This window comes from Mus musculus, chromosome 2 (assembly GCF_000001635.26).
Source record: "Mus musculus strain C57BL/6J chromosome 2, GRCm38.p6 C57BL/6J".
Classification (NCBI taxonomy): domain Eukaryota; kingdom Metazoa; phylum Chordata; class Mammalia; order Rodentia; family Muridae; genus Mus; species Mus musculus.
In genome coordinates, this window is record NC_000068.7 from 89,438,382 (window position 1) to 89,456,467 (window position 18,086).

At 36.9% G+C, this 18,086-nt stretch overlaps 1 protein-coding gene across 1 annotated transcript; it reads right to left on the minus strand.

The window, feature by feature from the left end:
• Positions 1-888: 888 nt before the first annotated feature.
• Positions 889-1,962, minus strand: Olfr1240 (olfactory receptor 1240). Its single transcript, NM_146808.2, has one exon. The coding sequence runs from the start codon at positions 1,894-1,896 to the stop codon at positions 952-954; it is 945 nt and encodes a 314-aa protein (NP_667019.1). The 5' UTR covers positions 1,897-1,962; the 3' UTR covers positions 889-951.
• Positions 1,963-18,086: the final 16,124 nt, after the last annotated feature.

Sequence of the window (18,086 nt, forward strand, 5' to 3'; positions counted from 1 at the left end):
ATTCATTCTACAAAGCTTTAGCCACTACTTAGTATCTTCCAAATACCAGACATTATGACTATAGATAATAAAATATATTATATCCAGGGTATAGATGATCCAACATAGCTGTAGACTGAGAAAAATTTCTAAAATTGAAATAAGTTTAAATCTGTAATAAAAAATTCAAGTAAACTACACATTTAGCATAAACTCTGCTTATATTAATCATATTTCTTTTATTGATTTCTTTAGTAGCATGAATAAATAATGATATTTACTTTTTCCTTTTAAAACTGAAAAATCAGACTTGGTAAATAGTAAAGGACAAAAAATAGGATCATAACTTGGTATAACATGGTTTTCAAATGCTATTTTCTTATCAAGACCTGTAATCTGGTGTAATCTTGAACTGTATCTCATAGAGCAAAGGTATTCATATCTTTAGCTAATCACAGAATGATCTAGTATTAACATATATGAGATGGAAAATGTGTAGACATTGGGCCAGGAAACACAAGGAATCCCCAAACTGAGCAGGTATAAAAATCTGCCATGCAGACCAAATTATATAGAGTTATATTAGAGAACCTCTTTTTCTCCTAAAAACTTTATTGAGATATTGTTCCCATTAGCTTTTTCATGAAAGTAAATGATCATAAATTTCAGAATATTGATTCAGTGACAGCTTAGAAAATAATAAACTCATTTTCTATATCCTATTTAAAGTTAGTTAAAAATAGTTAGAAAATTCTCTCATTATGTATAATATGCAAAAATCTTTATCTTTATTATTCATCTTCATGCAATTCTCAGATTAATTCAGATTAATTGTAAACTCAATAAAAAAATTGATTCTCCTTTTCAGTGGCTTTAAATAAAGAAAAGAAAGCATAAAGAATCCCAGTGGCATGCTGCATCACCCTTTGTTAGAACGTATTGCCTATTTGTAGCGTTAGAATTAGTATGTGTTCAGTGAGGGAACATTCTCAATCTTTCCATAGTTAATCTTTCACACCAAAGTTTTTTCATACTGTTTTTCATCTCCGCATTTCTCAGAGTATATATTAAAGGATTCAACATGGGGGTGATAACTGTATAAACTACAGTTAGGGATTTATCAATAGGAAAGTTGGAGACAGGTCTAACATACATGAAAATACAGGGAACAAAAAAGAGGACAACCACTATGATGTGGGAGCTGCAGGTGGACAGGGCTTTGCGCCTCCCTTCCTCACTATGAGACTTAAGAGAGTTTAGAATGATTCCATAGGAGACAAGGAGGAGGATAAAGACCGTCATACAAATTGCTCCACCATTGGCAACCACAGTGAGCCCAATTAAGTAAGTGTCAGTACATGCTAAGCCCAGTAATGGGTACATGTCACAGATAAAGTGATCAATGGTATTTGGACCACAAAAAGGGAGGTAGCAAACAACGATGACTTGAACCAAAGAGTGACCAAAACCTCCAGCACAGGCTGCCACCAATAGGAGAATGCAAACCTGACGATTCATGATGGTCATATAATGCAGGGGTTTACAGATAGCCACATAGCGATCGTAGGCCATGAAGACCAAAAGGAAGACCTCAGCACCACCAAATAAGTGCTCTACAAAGAGCTGGCCAATGCAAGCTGAAACGGAAATTGTTCTTCTATTGCAGAGTAAGTCCATAATCAACTTGGGTGAGAAGGCAGTCGAGTAAACAGCATCCATGAGAGACAGAGAGGCAAGGAAGAAGTACATTGGGGAGTCCAAGGAGGGGCTGGAAATCACTGTCTCCACAATGAGTAGGTTTCCCACCATGGTCACAATGTAAATGAGTAAAAACATGACAAACAATGCCTTTCTCCCAGCAGGATCCTGTGTAAGACCCAGCAGGATAAACTCTGTCACATTGTTGCTCTTTCCCATTTAATCTGTTCCAATTAATCAGGAGTGAATTTGGAGATAAGAACTCAGGATAACATGTGCCACGAAATTGTAAACATGACCAGGAATCATTTGATCATGGACAGCATCTTCATTCACACTGTCTAAATGTGAATACCAAGTAATTTTTAATAAACATCTAATAAATCCCTCCTTCATGGTATAACATTGGCTTCTTCATAACAATATTTCCCTCTAGTTCATTTTGTTGAGCCCACAGCTAATAGGTTTGTTGTCAAGACCCAAGTGAATCTTTGTACCTAAGAAGAAACAAAAGTTCCAAGTTCATTAATATACTTAGACTTCTTATTTAAAATACTATTTTTTCACAGATCTCAGAAATAACAAAAGAAGGTTGTTAATTTAAGAAATCCACACACTTGGTTGAAAATAAATCTGTGTGTATCAACTAACATAATCTGTTCTTTGAGTTGGGTGTTATTTTCTGGGAACTATCTTTATAATATTATCTACATAAGCCCAAAATAGCTCTGTTCCAGGAATACCCATCTCAAAGCTAATATAGATTTTTGTCCCAACAATTGTCATTTAAATTCTGTCCTAAAGATCTCAAATGACTTTATTCTTTTTATATTTCACATTAAATTTCAAACAGCTTGTTTTTAAACTGTATCAAAGAGTTATGCTAGAATACTTAAGTGGGAGGGCATATCATGTAAGGATTTGATTGCTATAAAAACCATGTTACAATATTTTTACTTAATCTTAAATGATTAACAGTATAATAATGTAATATAGTTATTAAAAGATTATTGTAATTTAAAATAGTAATTTTATGAATCTTGGTCATTGCATATAATGACTATTTCTGTATGTCACAAAAACTTTCCTTGGATCATTGTAAGGTTCACAAATAAAAGTCCATATCAAGTTTCCCAAACACAATTACATTTATACATTCTATACACATCCTACATTCTAGCACATTCTATAATAAAAAATATATTAACTAGTACATCCAAAATAATTGTATTTTCTTTTTATAATCATATAAAATACAGTAACCATAAATGTAGTGATAAATGACAAAAACCATAAATGAGGTAATAAATGAAATTTTCTTTTGTCATACATGCAATAACATATATTACTTATTATTTGACCTTATAAAAAACTAAGCAATAATCACGTTGTAACAATGAACACAACATAAGATGCACATGCCAGCTAATCTTTTGCAAAACCTTAGGTTTTTCTTGTTTTAATTCAGAAATTGCCAATGAGACTCTTAAGCCACTGGCTCTGTTCAGTAATATTGCAATAATATCTTATTATCCTCAGTCTTTTATTTCAATACTTGATTTCTTGAGTTTAGCTTTAATACAGAAATTGTTCTCATCTATAGAAAGGATGATTGGATTATACAAACCTATAAAAACATTTATGGATAGATATAAAAACCCTTGACACATATTCCAGCATTTACTTCATAAAGTAACTAAATATTCCTACTCTTTTTGAACATATTCTCATAAAGAAAAACAATGTTATGTTAGCAAAAGTCTGTAAAAATTGACCTAATTAAAAAATTAACTTTTAAGTCTGGACTGGGTGGAACATATGATAATTAAATAACACATTAAACTCTTCATTTAGGAAGGTGGATTTTCTCCTTTCATTTCATAATGAGAATCTTATTGTAAGGGTTAATAGTAATATCAATGAACTTAGCTGTTAATGCTTTGCCCTAACAAAGAAAAATCTGAAAAGTATCCTGTTTAAAAACTGACACAAGATTTTTTCATCAATATGATCAGATCTCTTCAGTCATTTTCTCATTCCAAAAGCCACCCTAAAATTTTTACTACTTAAGACCATGACTCCTTTTCTCCATTCTCTCATCTCAACAAATTAAGGCATTCCAGAACTTCTATAAGCAGTGATGGATAGACACAAAAAATTGACATTTCAAGTGATAAATATGAAATGTGTAATTTCCAGCTTTGGCCTAACTGAGGTTTCAGAATCTCTTGAGGTATTCTAACAGGAAATTCTCTCCTTTAATATGCTGTGGCTCCACACCATCACTATGCCAATGGAAGGGAAGGATAAGTCACCACAGGTTAGCTGTTATAACACTTGAAACAAATTCAAATTAAGAAATATATCACCCCTTAAACTGCTTTCTTCCCTTGGAAATTCCTCAGAGGGGGGAAAATGACCTGGATATTGGCAGGAGAGAATAGCTAACTGTTTAATAGGATATAGAAATTATGATGTGAACAGAAAAAACCCTGATATATAATATTTAGAAATTAATGCAGTATACATTCTGAAATACATGAATATAATAAGGAATATTTAGATCAGCTCAAAGAAGAAAGAATTCACAATGACTTACCTACCAAAACCCCAGCAAAACATACTCTTACTGTGATACCCAGGTATTTTCTGCTCAACAATCTCTGAGGCACAGAGGCTGAGAGCTTGCAATTTCAGTGTGATTTGTCTGTGCTCTAATTCTTGGAACACTGTTGAGATAGTTCTATACTTTAGTAAGAGTAAACCATTTTATCAGTGTCTCAGAGTAAGGGATGAAGCTATAGGATTAGTAGCTGCCATGAGATTGCTTTGTTGTTGTCATTCGTTTTAATATATGTCTGCAGTAAGTCTAGCCAGTTCCAGTGGTTAGCCACACACCCAAGAGTACATAGGCAGTTTTAATTGCACTCAATGGGTTTGAAAATAAATGCGTAAGGATACACTATGGAATGAGGGTAGAACTGGGAGGGGAATAAGAGAAAAGGGTAAATATGACCAAAACGCTATGAATAAAAATTCTCAAAGACTTAATAAAAATGTTTTTCAAAATTCCATTAAAATATTAACAAATGTGATGTTGAAAGAAAATTTCTACAAATCTAGAGTGAAATAGTACATTTTCCTTGGAGTCATTCATAATTTGTCTCTGACCATCTTTCTGCCCTTCTTCCACATAGCTCTCTGAACACTGAGGGGAGGGTTTTGATGAAGACACCCCATATGGACTGAGTGTTTCAAAGTCTCACACTCTCACATTGATGTCTGCATTAGTTCTCATCTACTGCAAAGGAAGCTTCTTGATACTACGTGAGGTTCTGATCTTTGAGAATAGCAGAATATCACTAGGAGTCATTTTTATTGCTATGGTCATTTAGCAGAACAATAGTGTTTGTTTTTTCCCAAACACAGACTGATACACAATGAATTCACAGAGACTGTGGCACCATACACATGGCCTGCATAGTCTCAAGCCAGATGAGGCCCATTCACTGAGAGAGGGAGGGACAGAGGGAGAGAGGGAGGGAGGGAGGGAAGGAGGGAGGAATAGAGGAAGGAAGGAAGGAAGGAAGGAAGGAAGGAAGGAAGGAAGGAAGGAAGGAAGGGAGGAAGGGAGGGTAAAATAGGTGGATAGAGGGGTAGAAGGATCTGAGAAAAGTTAGGGGAGGGGATCAGTGATCAGAATATATTATATGAAAATTTTCAATAAAAAAAAACCACACACTAAAATAAGAAACCACACAGATGAACAAGCTATAGAGAAAATATATCAAAATAGAAGTGAAAATTATGTTGAGCTTTACAGTGTTGAAAACAAATGTGTGATAGCTCCTGAGACAACAAATGACTTCTATGTATTAGGAAACTAAGCATATTAGGGAATTCATGCAGTGTCAATTTAAGAAACTATATCTCTGCCTAATATTCTCATACTCTACATTGTCTCAAATAATGTCAAGACTTTTATCAAGAAGATGGTGGAACACACCTTAATCTTAGCCCTCAGAAATCAGAGACAGGCAGATCTCTGAGTTTATGGCAAGTTACAAGATAACCAGAATTACACATAGAAACCCTTTTTTGAGACAGACAGAGAGAGGGGGGGTCTTGAGATTTGGTGTGTAACAGCATAGTGAGGATAACAGGAGAAAGAAAGCATTCAGGAAGTTTTAGGGCAGAACTTGACATTTTACTGACTCTGCATCACATCTTTAACAATCAGTTCTATCCTTGGCCAGAATCCAGATATGTCCTTTCTTCTAAAGGCAGTTTGCTCTGTCCAGAAGTACTAGAAATGTCTAGAGATACCAATCCGTGTTATCCATTTACATAGCAATGTATATAGTTGCTTGTGGAACTGTGTATGTGAATGTTTCCCCCTTACAGTCCTAACTCTTAGGCACAGAACACCTCACAGGTGGAACATCAGGACTAAACTATACTTCAAACAAACGAGGTCTTATTAAGCCCATCAATAATAACCCAGTGTAACAACCATTTCATGGGAGTTGCTGTTCCTTTACAGTGGCTTAGCTGCTTCCTTTCTCTGAAACACTCATCTGGAACCTATAATGTATTATTTGAAATTGCAGAAGCTATTGAACTGGAGTAGCTTTCATCCATTTTGAGCGGTGGTCCTATAGACTTCCAAGTCATATTCACTAAGGTCAGAAACTCCCATTACTATTCAGGAGTCAACACCCCTGATTTTTTCCCAGATCACTTCATTGTATTATCTATGAAATAGAGGTGAGTACAGCAACCAATATTCTATTTCTTTCCACTTTTAATTTTCTGCCTTGATTTTCCATATTCCTCCCTTCAAAATTCAGTTCTGCAGCACCTATGATCTCATGGCCAGCAACACAGGTTCTACTACTTTCTCCAGTTACCATGCATTTTACTTTCACAGGACGTACAGCACCAGAAATATAAAGGTTATATCACCACACACTCCCCTGCCTTTAGAGTCTCCTAGGGGATGCTTAGCTGCTCTGAGCAGCTTCCTATCCCCAAAAGTTCCATTGCCCAGCCACTTCTCTGCCTGCCTTCAGAGGTCCACAGCACCAGGAACATACAGCATAGATCCTCCCACTCCATTGTTCTGCCTACTTAGTCCTACAGAGCACAAACAGCTGCTCTGATATTTACACCTCCCCTTGAGTTCCATTGTCCAACCCAAGGCTGCCCATTGGAGGCATACTGAGACAGATATATCCAGGGACAACCAGATGGCTAAAGGCAAGTGTAAGAACACAATCAATGAAATCCAGGGCAATATGGCAACTTCAGAGCACAGCTATTCTATAACAACAAGCTTTGGATATCCTAACATAGCTAAGTACAAGAAGATGACCTTAATTTCAATTTTATATTGGTGATAGAGGCATTTTAAAAGGAAATGGAAAAATTACCCTAAAGAAATACAAGAAAATAAAATGAAATAGGTACAGGACTTTAAAGTGGAAACAAATAAATCCCTCAAATAAGTGGAGGAACATATAATTAAACAGGTAAAGAAACCAAATAAAACTCTCCAACACCTGAAAATGGAAATATAAGCAATAAGGAAAACCAAAACTGAGGGAATCTTAGAAATTGAAAGCCTAGGGAAAAGAATAGGAACAAGGGACACAAGAATCTCTAACAGAGTATAAGAAATGGAAGAGAGAATATTAGGTGTAAAAGATACAAAGAAAAAACTGATAGATTGGTCAAAAAAAAAGTTAAATCTAAAAAATTCCTGACACACAACATCCAGGAAATCTGGGATAGAATGAAAAGACCTAGCCTAAAAATAATAGGAGTAGAAGAAGGTAAAGAATCTCAACTCTGAGATCTAGAAAATATTTTCAAAGAAATCATAGAAGAAAATTTCCACAAACTAAAGAAAGGCATGCCTATAAATATACAAGAAGCTTATAGAACACTGATTAGACTGGACCAGAAAAGAAAATTCTCTGGCAACATAATAATCAAAACACTAAATCTATAAAACTAAGAGGATTAATAGCTGCAAGGGAAAAAAAATCACCAAGCAACATACAAAGACAGACCTATCAGAATTACAGGCTACTTCTCAACACAGACTCCAAAGGCTAGAAGTACCAGGACAGATGTCCAGTAGTCTCTAAGAAACGATAGATGTCAAGCCAAACTACTATAGTCAGCTAACCTCTCAATTACTTTAGATGGAAAAAAACAAGATATTCCAAGAGGAAAACAAATTTGAACAATACCAATCCACAAGGACAGCCATACAGAAAATACTAGAAGGAAAACTACCAACCAAGGATATTAACTACACAACAAGAAAATACAGGAAGTATATAATTCCACACCACCAAAACAAAATAAGGGAAGCACACAAATACACAGAGAGAGAGAAAGAGAGAGAGAGAGAGAGAGAGAGAGAGAGAGAGAGAGAGAGAGAAAGAGAGAGAGAGAGAAAGAGAGAGAGAGAGAGAGAGAGAGAGAGAGAGAGAGAGAGAGAGAGAATAACACCATCAACATAATAGGAAATAAAAATAATTTCTTATTAATATCTATCTCTCAACATCAGTGGGCTAAATTCCCCAATAAAAAGACACAGAATAACAAAATGGATGTGAAAACAGGATCCATCATTCTGCTGCATACAAGACACACACACATCTCAGCAATAAAAATAAACATCAGCACAAAGGAAAGGGCTAAAAAACAGTTTTCAAGCAAATAGACCCAAGGAACAAGCTGACATAGCCATTCTAATATATAGTAAAATAGACATTTGATAAAAATTGATCAAAAGAAATGTGGAAGAACATTTCATACTCATCAAAGGAAAATCTACCATATCCAGGGATCCACCCAATAATCAGCATCCAAACGCTGACATCATTGCATATACTAGCAAGATTTTATCGAAAGGACCCAGATGTAGCTGTCTCTTGTGAGACTATGCCGGAGCCTAGCAGACACAGAAGTGGATGCTCACAGTCAGCTAATGGATGGATCACAAGGCTCCCAATGGAGGAGCTAGAGAAAGTACCCAAGGAGCTAAAGGGAACTGCAACCCTATAGGTGGAACAACATTATGAACTAACCAGTACCCCGGAGCTCTTGACTCTAGCTGCATATGTATCAAAAGATGGCCTAGTCGGCCATCACTGGAAAGAGAGGCCCATTGGACACGCAAACTTTATATGCCCCAGTACAGGGGAACGCCAGGGCCAAAAAGGGGGAGTGGGTAGGTAGGGGAGTGGGGGTGGATGGGTATGGGGGACTTTTGGTATAGCATTGGAAATGTAAATGAGCTAAACAGCTAATAAAAAATGGAAAAAAAATAAAGTATACACCTATACAAAAAAAAAAAAAAAAAGAAAATCTAGACAGAAAAAATCAGGCAAACAACCTAAATATATCGCATAAACTCTATGGAAATGAACTCATTAAAATCTCCCAACTATTAAAAGCTCAAGGCCAGATTCTTTCAACACAGAATTCTACCAGACATTCAAAGAACAGCTAATATCAATACTCTACAATATTCCATAAAATAGAAACAAAAAAATATTCCAAAACTCATTCTATGAAGCCACAGTCACCTTGATAGCCAAACAACAAAAAGACTCAACAAAAAAAGAAATAGTCAGATCAATTTCCCTCATGAATATTGAGATTCTGTTCTTGTGGCTATCTTCTTTTAGATTTGTTGAAGGATTACTTTCTTGCTTTTTCTAGGGTGGAGTTTCCCTCCTTGTGTTGGAGTTTTCCCTTTATTATCCTTTGAAGGGCTGGAATCATGGAAAGATAGTGTGTAAATTTGGTTTTGCCATGGAATTCTTTGGTTTCTCCATCTATGGTAATTGAGAGTTTTGCTGCGTATAGTAGCCTGGGCTGGCAGTTGTGTTCTCTTAGTGTCTGTATGACATCTGTCCAGGTTCTTCTGGCTTTCATTGTCTCTGGTGAGAAGTCTGGTGTAATTCTGATGGGTCTTCCCTTATATGTTATTGGCCTTTTTCCCTTACTGCTTTTAACATTCTTTCTTTGTTTAGTGCATATTGATTATTATGTGATGTGAGGAATTTTATTTCTGGGCCAATCAATTTGGTGTTTTGTAGGATTCTTATATGATCATGGGCATCTCTTTCTTTAGGTTAGGGAAGTTTTCTATAATTTTGTTGGAGATATTTATTGGTCCTTTCAGTTGGGAATCTTTGCTGTCTTCTTTTTTTTCCCATTTTTTATTAGGTATTTAGCTCATTTACATTTCCAATGCTATACCAAAAGTCCCCCATACCCGCCCACCCCCACTCCCCTACCCACCCACTCCCCCTTTTTGGCCCTGGCGCTCCCCTGTACTGGGGCATATAAAGTTTGCGTGTCCAATGGGCCTCTCTTTCCAGTGATGGCCGACTAGGCCATCTTTTGATACATATGCAGCTAGAGTCAAGAGCTCCGGGGTACTGGTTAGTTCATAATATTGTTCCACCTATAGGGTTGCAGATCCCTTTAGCTCCTTGGGTTCTTTCTCTAGCTCCTCCTTTGGGAGCCCTGTGATCCATCCATTAGCTGACTGTGAGCATCCACTTCTGTGTTTGCTAGACCCCGGAATAGTCTCACAAGAGACAGCTACATCTGGGTCCTTTCGATAAAATCTTCATTGCTGTCTTCTATACCTATTATCCTTATGTTTGTTTGTTTGTTTGTTTCATTGTGCCCTGTATTTCCTGCATTTTTGAGGTTAATTAGCTTTTGCATTTGGCATTTTCTTTGTCTCTTGGGTCAATGTTTTCTATGGTATCTTCTACACCTGAGATTCTCTCTTGTATTTCTTGTGTTCTGTTGGTAATACTTGCATGTATGACTCCTGATCTGTTTCCTAAGTATTCTATCTCCAGGGTCATCTGCTTTTGTGATTTCTTTTTTTTTTTAATTAGGTATTTATTTCATTTACGTTTCCAATGCTATCCCAAAAGTCCCCCACACACTCCCCAACCCAACCACTCCCACTTCTTGGCCCTGGCATTTCCCTGTACTGAGTCATATAAGATTTGCATGACCAATGGGCCTCTCTTTCCACTAATGGCCAACTAGGCCATCTTCTGAAACATATACAGCTAGAGACACGAGCTCCGGGGGTACTGGTTAGTTCACATTGTTGTTCTACTTATAGAGTTGCAGATTCCTCCAGCACCTTGGGTACTTTTTCTAGCTCCACCATTGGAGGCCCTGTGATCTATCCAATAGTTGACTGTGAGCATCCACTTCTGTGTTTGCTAGGCTCCAGCATAGTCTCACAAGAGACAGCTATATCTGGGTCCTTTCAGCAAAATCTTGCTAGTGTATTCAATGGTGTCAGCGTTTGGAAGCTGACTATGGGATGGATCCCCAAGTGTGGCAGTCTCTAGATGGTGCATCCTTTCGTCTCAGCTCCAAACTTTGTCTCTGTAACTCGTTCCATGAGTGTTTTGTTCCTAATTCTAAGAAGGGCAAAGTGTCCGCACTTTGATCTTCGTTCTTCTTGAGTTTCATGTGTTTCACAAATTGTATCTTATATCTTGGGTATTCTAAATTTCTGGGCTAATATCCACTTATCAGTGAGTACATATCATGTGAGATCTTTTGTGATTGGGTTACCTTACTCAGGATGATGCCCTCCAGGTCCATCCATTTGCCTAGGAATTTCATAAATTCATTCTTTTTAATAGCTGAGTAGTACTCCATTGTGTAAATGTACCACATTTTCTGTATCCATTCCTCTGTTGAGGGGCATCTGGGTTCTTTCCAGCTTCTGGCTATTATAAATAAGGCTGCAATGAACATAGTGGAGCATGTGTCCTTCTTACCTGTTGGAACATCTTCTGGATATATGCCCAGGAGAGTTATTGCAGGATCTTCTGGTAGTACTATGCCCAATTTTCTGAAGAATGGCCAGACAGATTTCCAGAGTGGTTGTACAGGCTTGCAATCCCACCAATAATGGAGGAGTGTTCCTCTTCCTCCACATCTACACCAGCATCTGCTGTCACCTGAGTTTTTAATCTTAGCCATTCTGACTGGTGTGAAGTGGAATCTCAGGGTTGTTTTGCTTTGCATTTCCCTGATGATTAAGGATGATGAACATTTTTTCAGGTGCTTCTCAGCCATTCGTATTCCTCAGGTAAGAATTCTTTGTTTAGCTCTGAGCCCCATTTTTTAATGGGGTTATTTGATTTTCTGGAGTCCACCTTCTTGTGTTCTTTATATATATATTGTATATTAGTCCCCTATCTGATTTAGGATAGGTAAAGATCCTTTTGCAATCTGTTGGTGGTCTTTTTGTCTTATTGACAGTGTCTTTTCCCTTACAGAAGCTTTGCAATTTTATGAGGTCCCATTTGAAGATTCTCAATCTTACAGCACAAGCCATTGCTTTTCTATACAGGAATTGTTCCCCTGTGCCCATATATTCAAGGCTTTTCCCTACTTTCTCCTCTATAAGTTTCAGTGTCTCTGGTTTTATGTGGAGTTCCTTAATCCACTTAGATTTGACCTTAGTACAAGGAGATAGGAATGGATCAATTCGCATTCTTCTACATGATGACCAACAGTTGTGCCAGCACCATTTGTTGAAAATGCTGCCTTTTTTCCACTGGATGGTTTTAGCTCGTTTGTCAAAGATCAAGTGATCATAGGTGTGTGGGTTCATTTCTGGGTCTTCAATTTCATTCCATTGGAATACTTGTCTGTCGATATACCAGTACCATGCAGTTTTTATCACAATTGCTCTGTGGTACAGCTTTAGGTCAGGCTTCAGAGAAAGCATTTGACAAAACCCAACACCCATTCATGATAAAAGTCTTGGAAAGATCAGGAATTCAAGGCCCATACCTAAACATGATAAAAGCAATCTACAGCAAACCAGTATCCAACATCAAAGTAAATGGCGAGAAGCTGGAAGCAATCCCACTAAAATCAAGGAGTAGACAAAGCTGCCCACTTTCACCCTACCTATTCAACATTGTACTTGGAGTCCTAGCCAGAGCAATTCAACAACAAAAGGAGATCAAGGGGATACAAATTGGAACGGAAGAAGTCAAAATATCACTTTTTGCAGATGATATGATAGTATATATAAGTGACCTAAAAATTCCACCAGAAAACTCCTAAACCTGATAAACAGCTTCATGAAGTAGCTGGATATAAAATTAACTCAAACAAGTCAATGGCCTTTCTCTACACAATGGGCAAACAGGCTGAGAAAGATATTAGGGAAACAACAGCCTTCATAATAGTCACAAATAATATAAAATACCTTGGTGTGACTCTAACTAATGAAGTGACAGATCTGTTTGATAAGAACTTCAAGTCTCTGAAGAAAGAAATTAAAGAAGATCTCAGAAGATGGAAAGATCTCCCATGCTCACAGATTGGCAGGATCGATATAGTAAAAATGGTTATCTTGCCAAAAGCAATCTACAGATTCAATGCAATCCCCATCAAAATTCCAACTCAATTCTTCAATTAATTAGAAAGGGCAATCTGCAAATTCATCTGGAATAACAAAAAACCTAGGATAGCAAAATCTCTTCTCAAAGATAAAAAAACCTCTGGTGGAATCACCATGTTTGACCTAAAGCTGCTTTTGTGATTTCTTTAGTGTTTTTTTTTTCTTTCCATTTTTAGATCCTGGATGGTTATGTTCAATTCTTTCCTCTATTTGGTTGTGTTTTCCTATATTTCTTTAAGGGATTCATGTGTTTTCTTTTTAAGAGCTTCTGCCTATTTATCAGTGTTCTCCTATATTTCTTTACTTTGTTGTTGTTGTTTGTTTGATTTTTTTTTTTTTTTTGGTTAATTTTTTCCTTTGCTATACTGCATGGTGTGGGGGGCGTTTTTGTTTTTGTTTTTGGTTTTTGGTTTTTTTTGTTTGTTTGTTTGTTTTTTTATTCCCTACACCCAACAGGCAGCAGGAAGATGAAATATCTGAAATCTTTACTTATAAAAACCAATGAGAACATTAATGTATGTTTACTGAAGGACATTCTAGTTAAAGATCACATGGAAGGCCCCTCTTATAACTGGTGAGTAGATTGTAAAACTGGAACAGTATTGGGGACCCCATTTAAGGCTATTCTACAATTTGATACAAGAAAACAATGGCTGCTTTTTTATACTTGGTGAGTATTTGGTTCATAGTTATATGTTAAGCTTCTTATTTTTTTAATCCTACAGGATATGGATTGTCATCTCTGATTTAGAAATGGAAAGAAGCACGGATCAAAGAAATCACATGTCTCCTCTGAACCCCATAACTTGTAAAGTCTACCATAATCAACACAAAAGAAAAATCAGGATCACCTAAACCATCTAAACAGTTCCATAACCTCGAAAGAAATAGAAGCAGTCATTAAAAGTCTCCCAACCAAAAAAACCCCAGGACCAGTTGGGTTTAGTACAGAATTCTAACAGACCTTCAAAGAAGACCCAATACCAATACTCTTCAAACTATTCCACAAAATAGAAACAGAAAGAACACTACCTGTTATGAGTTATAATGGGACAAGCTAATCACTAGCAGGTGATCATCCGGAAATGGCCTGTTTCAGATAATATATAATCTGTGACAGGTGAGCACTTATTAAGCAAGGCTGTAAGGGATTCATTTCAGGAAAGTTTCCTGCTATTAATATGGTTTTCCTGTTATTATTAAACATATATAACAATCAATAAGTAAGAACACACCCTTTTGGAGCAAATCTCTACAGATCCACGATGATGTACTGTCTAGTAGTGATGCTATAGAGACAAATAGATGACTTATGTTTTGATGATGATCCTATAAGAATTCCTAAAATTATATCTCTGATTATTAAGCCCTTTTATAGTGGGACTGCTACTAGGTCCTTTTCTGATAGTAAACATTGCAATGAGAACTCTGCCAGTTTCCCAAGTGTCACCAGTTAATTGCTCTTAGATGGTAACCAGACTTTCTCCTACTCAGAGCACATTCCAAAAGGTTGTAAAACAATTAACCAAAGGTCATAAAAAGGGAACTAACAATTTATTATAGATGCTAGGACAGAAGATAAAATATTGACTTGGTTTATCTATACAAAACTTCACTAATAAATTAGTTATGGTTTTAAACATTCAGTGAACCTGTGGAGCCGAGACAGGTGATGGATGTTTAGCCAGATAATTACTCCTAATGGATATGCATGTAAACATTCTCAGTTGTAAACTTCTATTCCAAATTATGATTTGATTTTTGGGTGCACTTGTGATGAACTTTGTAACATGTGATCATGTATTCTGAAAGATGTTTAAGTGATGAGGACAAAGAGAAGAGTCAGAACTGAACTGAGAAGAACAGAGGTGAGAACTGAGCTGAGAGAGGGACTGAGATGAGAGAATTTTTAGACAGAACACATTTTAGATAGAACTGAACTCAAGAAGAACTGAGAAGTATAGGCACAGCATTGGGAGAAAAGGCATTGAGCTAGAGCATTACTGTGACATCAGAGCAGGATGAGAGAGCAAGATTAGAGGAAGAATGCAGAGTGGAATAACTTAGAAACTATAGGTAACATAAAATACTAAGAGAGAAATATGAAGAATGCAGAGGGAAAGAGAAATAAGGTCCCATGGTCAGGACAAGTCAGGCTTAGTCTTAATAAAGGAACAAAGCTTTTTTCTTACAAACATGGGTTTAATTAATTTCACATTAAAAGTATACAAGCCATTCCTTTCTCTATGCAATAAAGATTGGAGCTCATTTTTTCATTCAGAATGAGTGAGTTCTTCCTGCACTAATGCTTGGTCTTTTGATCCATATGCATATGAAAATATGGATGTTTGTAAGTAGGTAATTGTGAGAATGTATGTGTGTGTGTAAGTATATAATTGTGAGAATGTATGTGTGTGTGTATGTAAGTAGTTAATTGTAAAAATGTGTGTGTATGTGCGTGTGTGTGTGTGTGTGTGTGTGTGTCTGTGTGTGTGTGTAAGTATATAATTGTTAGAATGCAGGCAAACTGGGCACAACTGGGTTTGAATGGAAATGTATAAATGAATAAATGAGCATGAATGAATCTGTATATGAATTTATGTGAGATTATGCATATTTGCGTATGTAAAAGATTTTCCTTCTGCAACAGTTATTTTCTTTTTTAAAATTAGATCTTTTCTTTCTTTACATTTCAAATGTTATCACCTTTCCTAGTTTCCCCTCCAAAAATCCCCTATCCCCTCTCCCTCCCCACTGTTTCCCAACCTGCACACTCCCACTTACTGGCCCTGGCATTCTCCTATACTGGGGCATAGAACCTTCACAAAACCAAGGCCTCTTCTGCCATTGATGACCTAAAAGGCTATCCTCTGAAACATATGCAGCGAGAGCCATGAGTCCCTCCATGTGTTTTCTTTGATTGGTGGTTTAGCCCCAGGGAGCTCTGGTGTTACTGGTTAGTTCATATTGTTGTTCCTCCTATGGGGCTGCAAACCCCTTCAGCTCCTTGGGTACTTTCTCTAGCTCCTTCATTGGGGACCCTGTACTCTATCCAATGGATGACTGTGAGCATCCACTTCTGTATTTGCCAGGAACTGGCAGAGCCTCTCAGGAGACAGATATATCAGGCTCCTGTAGGGAAAATCTTGTTGGTATCTGCAATTGTGCTGGGTTTGGTGGTTGTTTATGGGATGGATCCCAGGTGGGCAGTCTCTGGATGGTCATTCCTTCAATCTCTACCCCAAACTTTGTGTCTATAACTTCTTCCATGGGTATTTTGTTTCCCTTTCTAAGAAGTATCAAAGTATCCACACTTTGGTCTTCCTTCTTCTTGAATTTCATGTGTTTTGCAAATTGTATCTTGGGTATTCTGAGCTTCTGGGCAATATTCACTTATCAGTGAGTGCATATCTTGTGTATTCTTTGTGATTAGATTACCTCACGCAAGATGATGACCTCCAGATCCATCCATTTGTCTAAGAATTTCATTTCATACATTCATTCTTTTTAATAGCTGCATGGTACTCCATTCTGTAAATGTATCACATTTTCTGTATCCATTCCTCTGTTGAGGGACATCTGGGTTCTTTCCAGCTTTTGACTATTATAAATAAGGCTGCTATGAACACAGTGGGGCATGTGTCCTTATTACAAGTTGGAACATCTTCTGGGTATATGCTGGATCTTCTGGGAGTACTATGTCTAAATTTCTAAGCAACTGACAAACTGATTTCCAGAGAGGTTGTGCCACCTTGCAATTCAACCAGCAGTGGAGGAGTGTTCCTCTTTCTCCACATCCTTGCCACATCTGCTGTCACCTGAGCTTTTGATCTTAGCCATTCTGACTGGTGTGAGGTGGAATTTCAGGGTTGTTTTGATTTGCATTTTCCTGAAGATTAAGTATGTTGAACACTTTTTCAGGTGCTTCTCAGCCATTCAGTATTCCTCAATTGAGAATTCTTTATTTATCTCTGTACCCCATTTTTTATAGGGTTACTAGGTATTTTGGAATCAAACTTCTTCAGTTCTTTATATCTATTGGATATTAGTCCCCTATCGGATTTGGGATTGATCCCAATCTGTTGGTGGGATTTTTGTCTTATTGACAGTGTCCTTTGCTTACAGAAGCTTTGCAATTTTATGAGGTCCCATTTGTCAAGTCACACAAACATTGATGTCCTGTTCAGGAATTTTTTCCCGTGTGCCCATATCTTCCAGGCTCTTCCCCACTTTCTCCTCTATAAGTATCAGTGTCTCTGGTTTTATGTGGAGTTCCATGATCCACTTAGACTTGAACTTTGTAAAAGGAGATAAGAATGGATCAATCCAAATTCTTCTACATGCTAACCACAAGTTGAGCCAGTGCCATTTGTTGAAAATGCTGTTTTTCAATGGATGGTTTTAGCTCCCTTGTCAAAGATCAAGTGACCATAGGTGAGTGGGTTTATTTCTGGGTCTTCAATTCTATTCCATTGATCTACCTGTCTGTCGCTGTACCAGTACCATGCAGTTTTAAACACAATTGCTTTTTAGTACAGCTTGCTGTCAGGCATGGTGATTCCACCAGATGTTCTTCTATTGCTGAGAATAGTTTTTGTTATCCTAGGTTTTTTGTTATTCCAGATGAATTTGCAAATTATCCTTTCTAACTCTGTGAAGAAGTGAGTTGGAATTTTGATGGGAATTGCATTGAATCTGTAGATAGCTTTTGGCAAGATATCCATTTTTACTATATTAATCCTGCCAATCCATAAGCATGGGAGAACTCAAGGAAATGTTGACAGAAATGTTGGTTTTTTACATAACTCTTGTGTATGCTTTCAAAATTCATTGTGTCCTGACAAGAAAAATTGCATCTATCCTAGCAATTGCCATTTTATTCCCTTTCTGATAAAGGTATAAAAACTTTGATTGTTCT

Bases quoted from the DNA above. Each gene is read 5' to 3' on its own strand.
- Olfr1240 (NM_146808.2), bottom strand. From the start codon at position 1,896: ATGGGAAAGAGCAACAATGTGACAGAGTTTATCCTGCTGGGTCTTACA.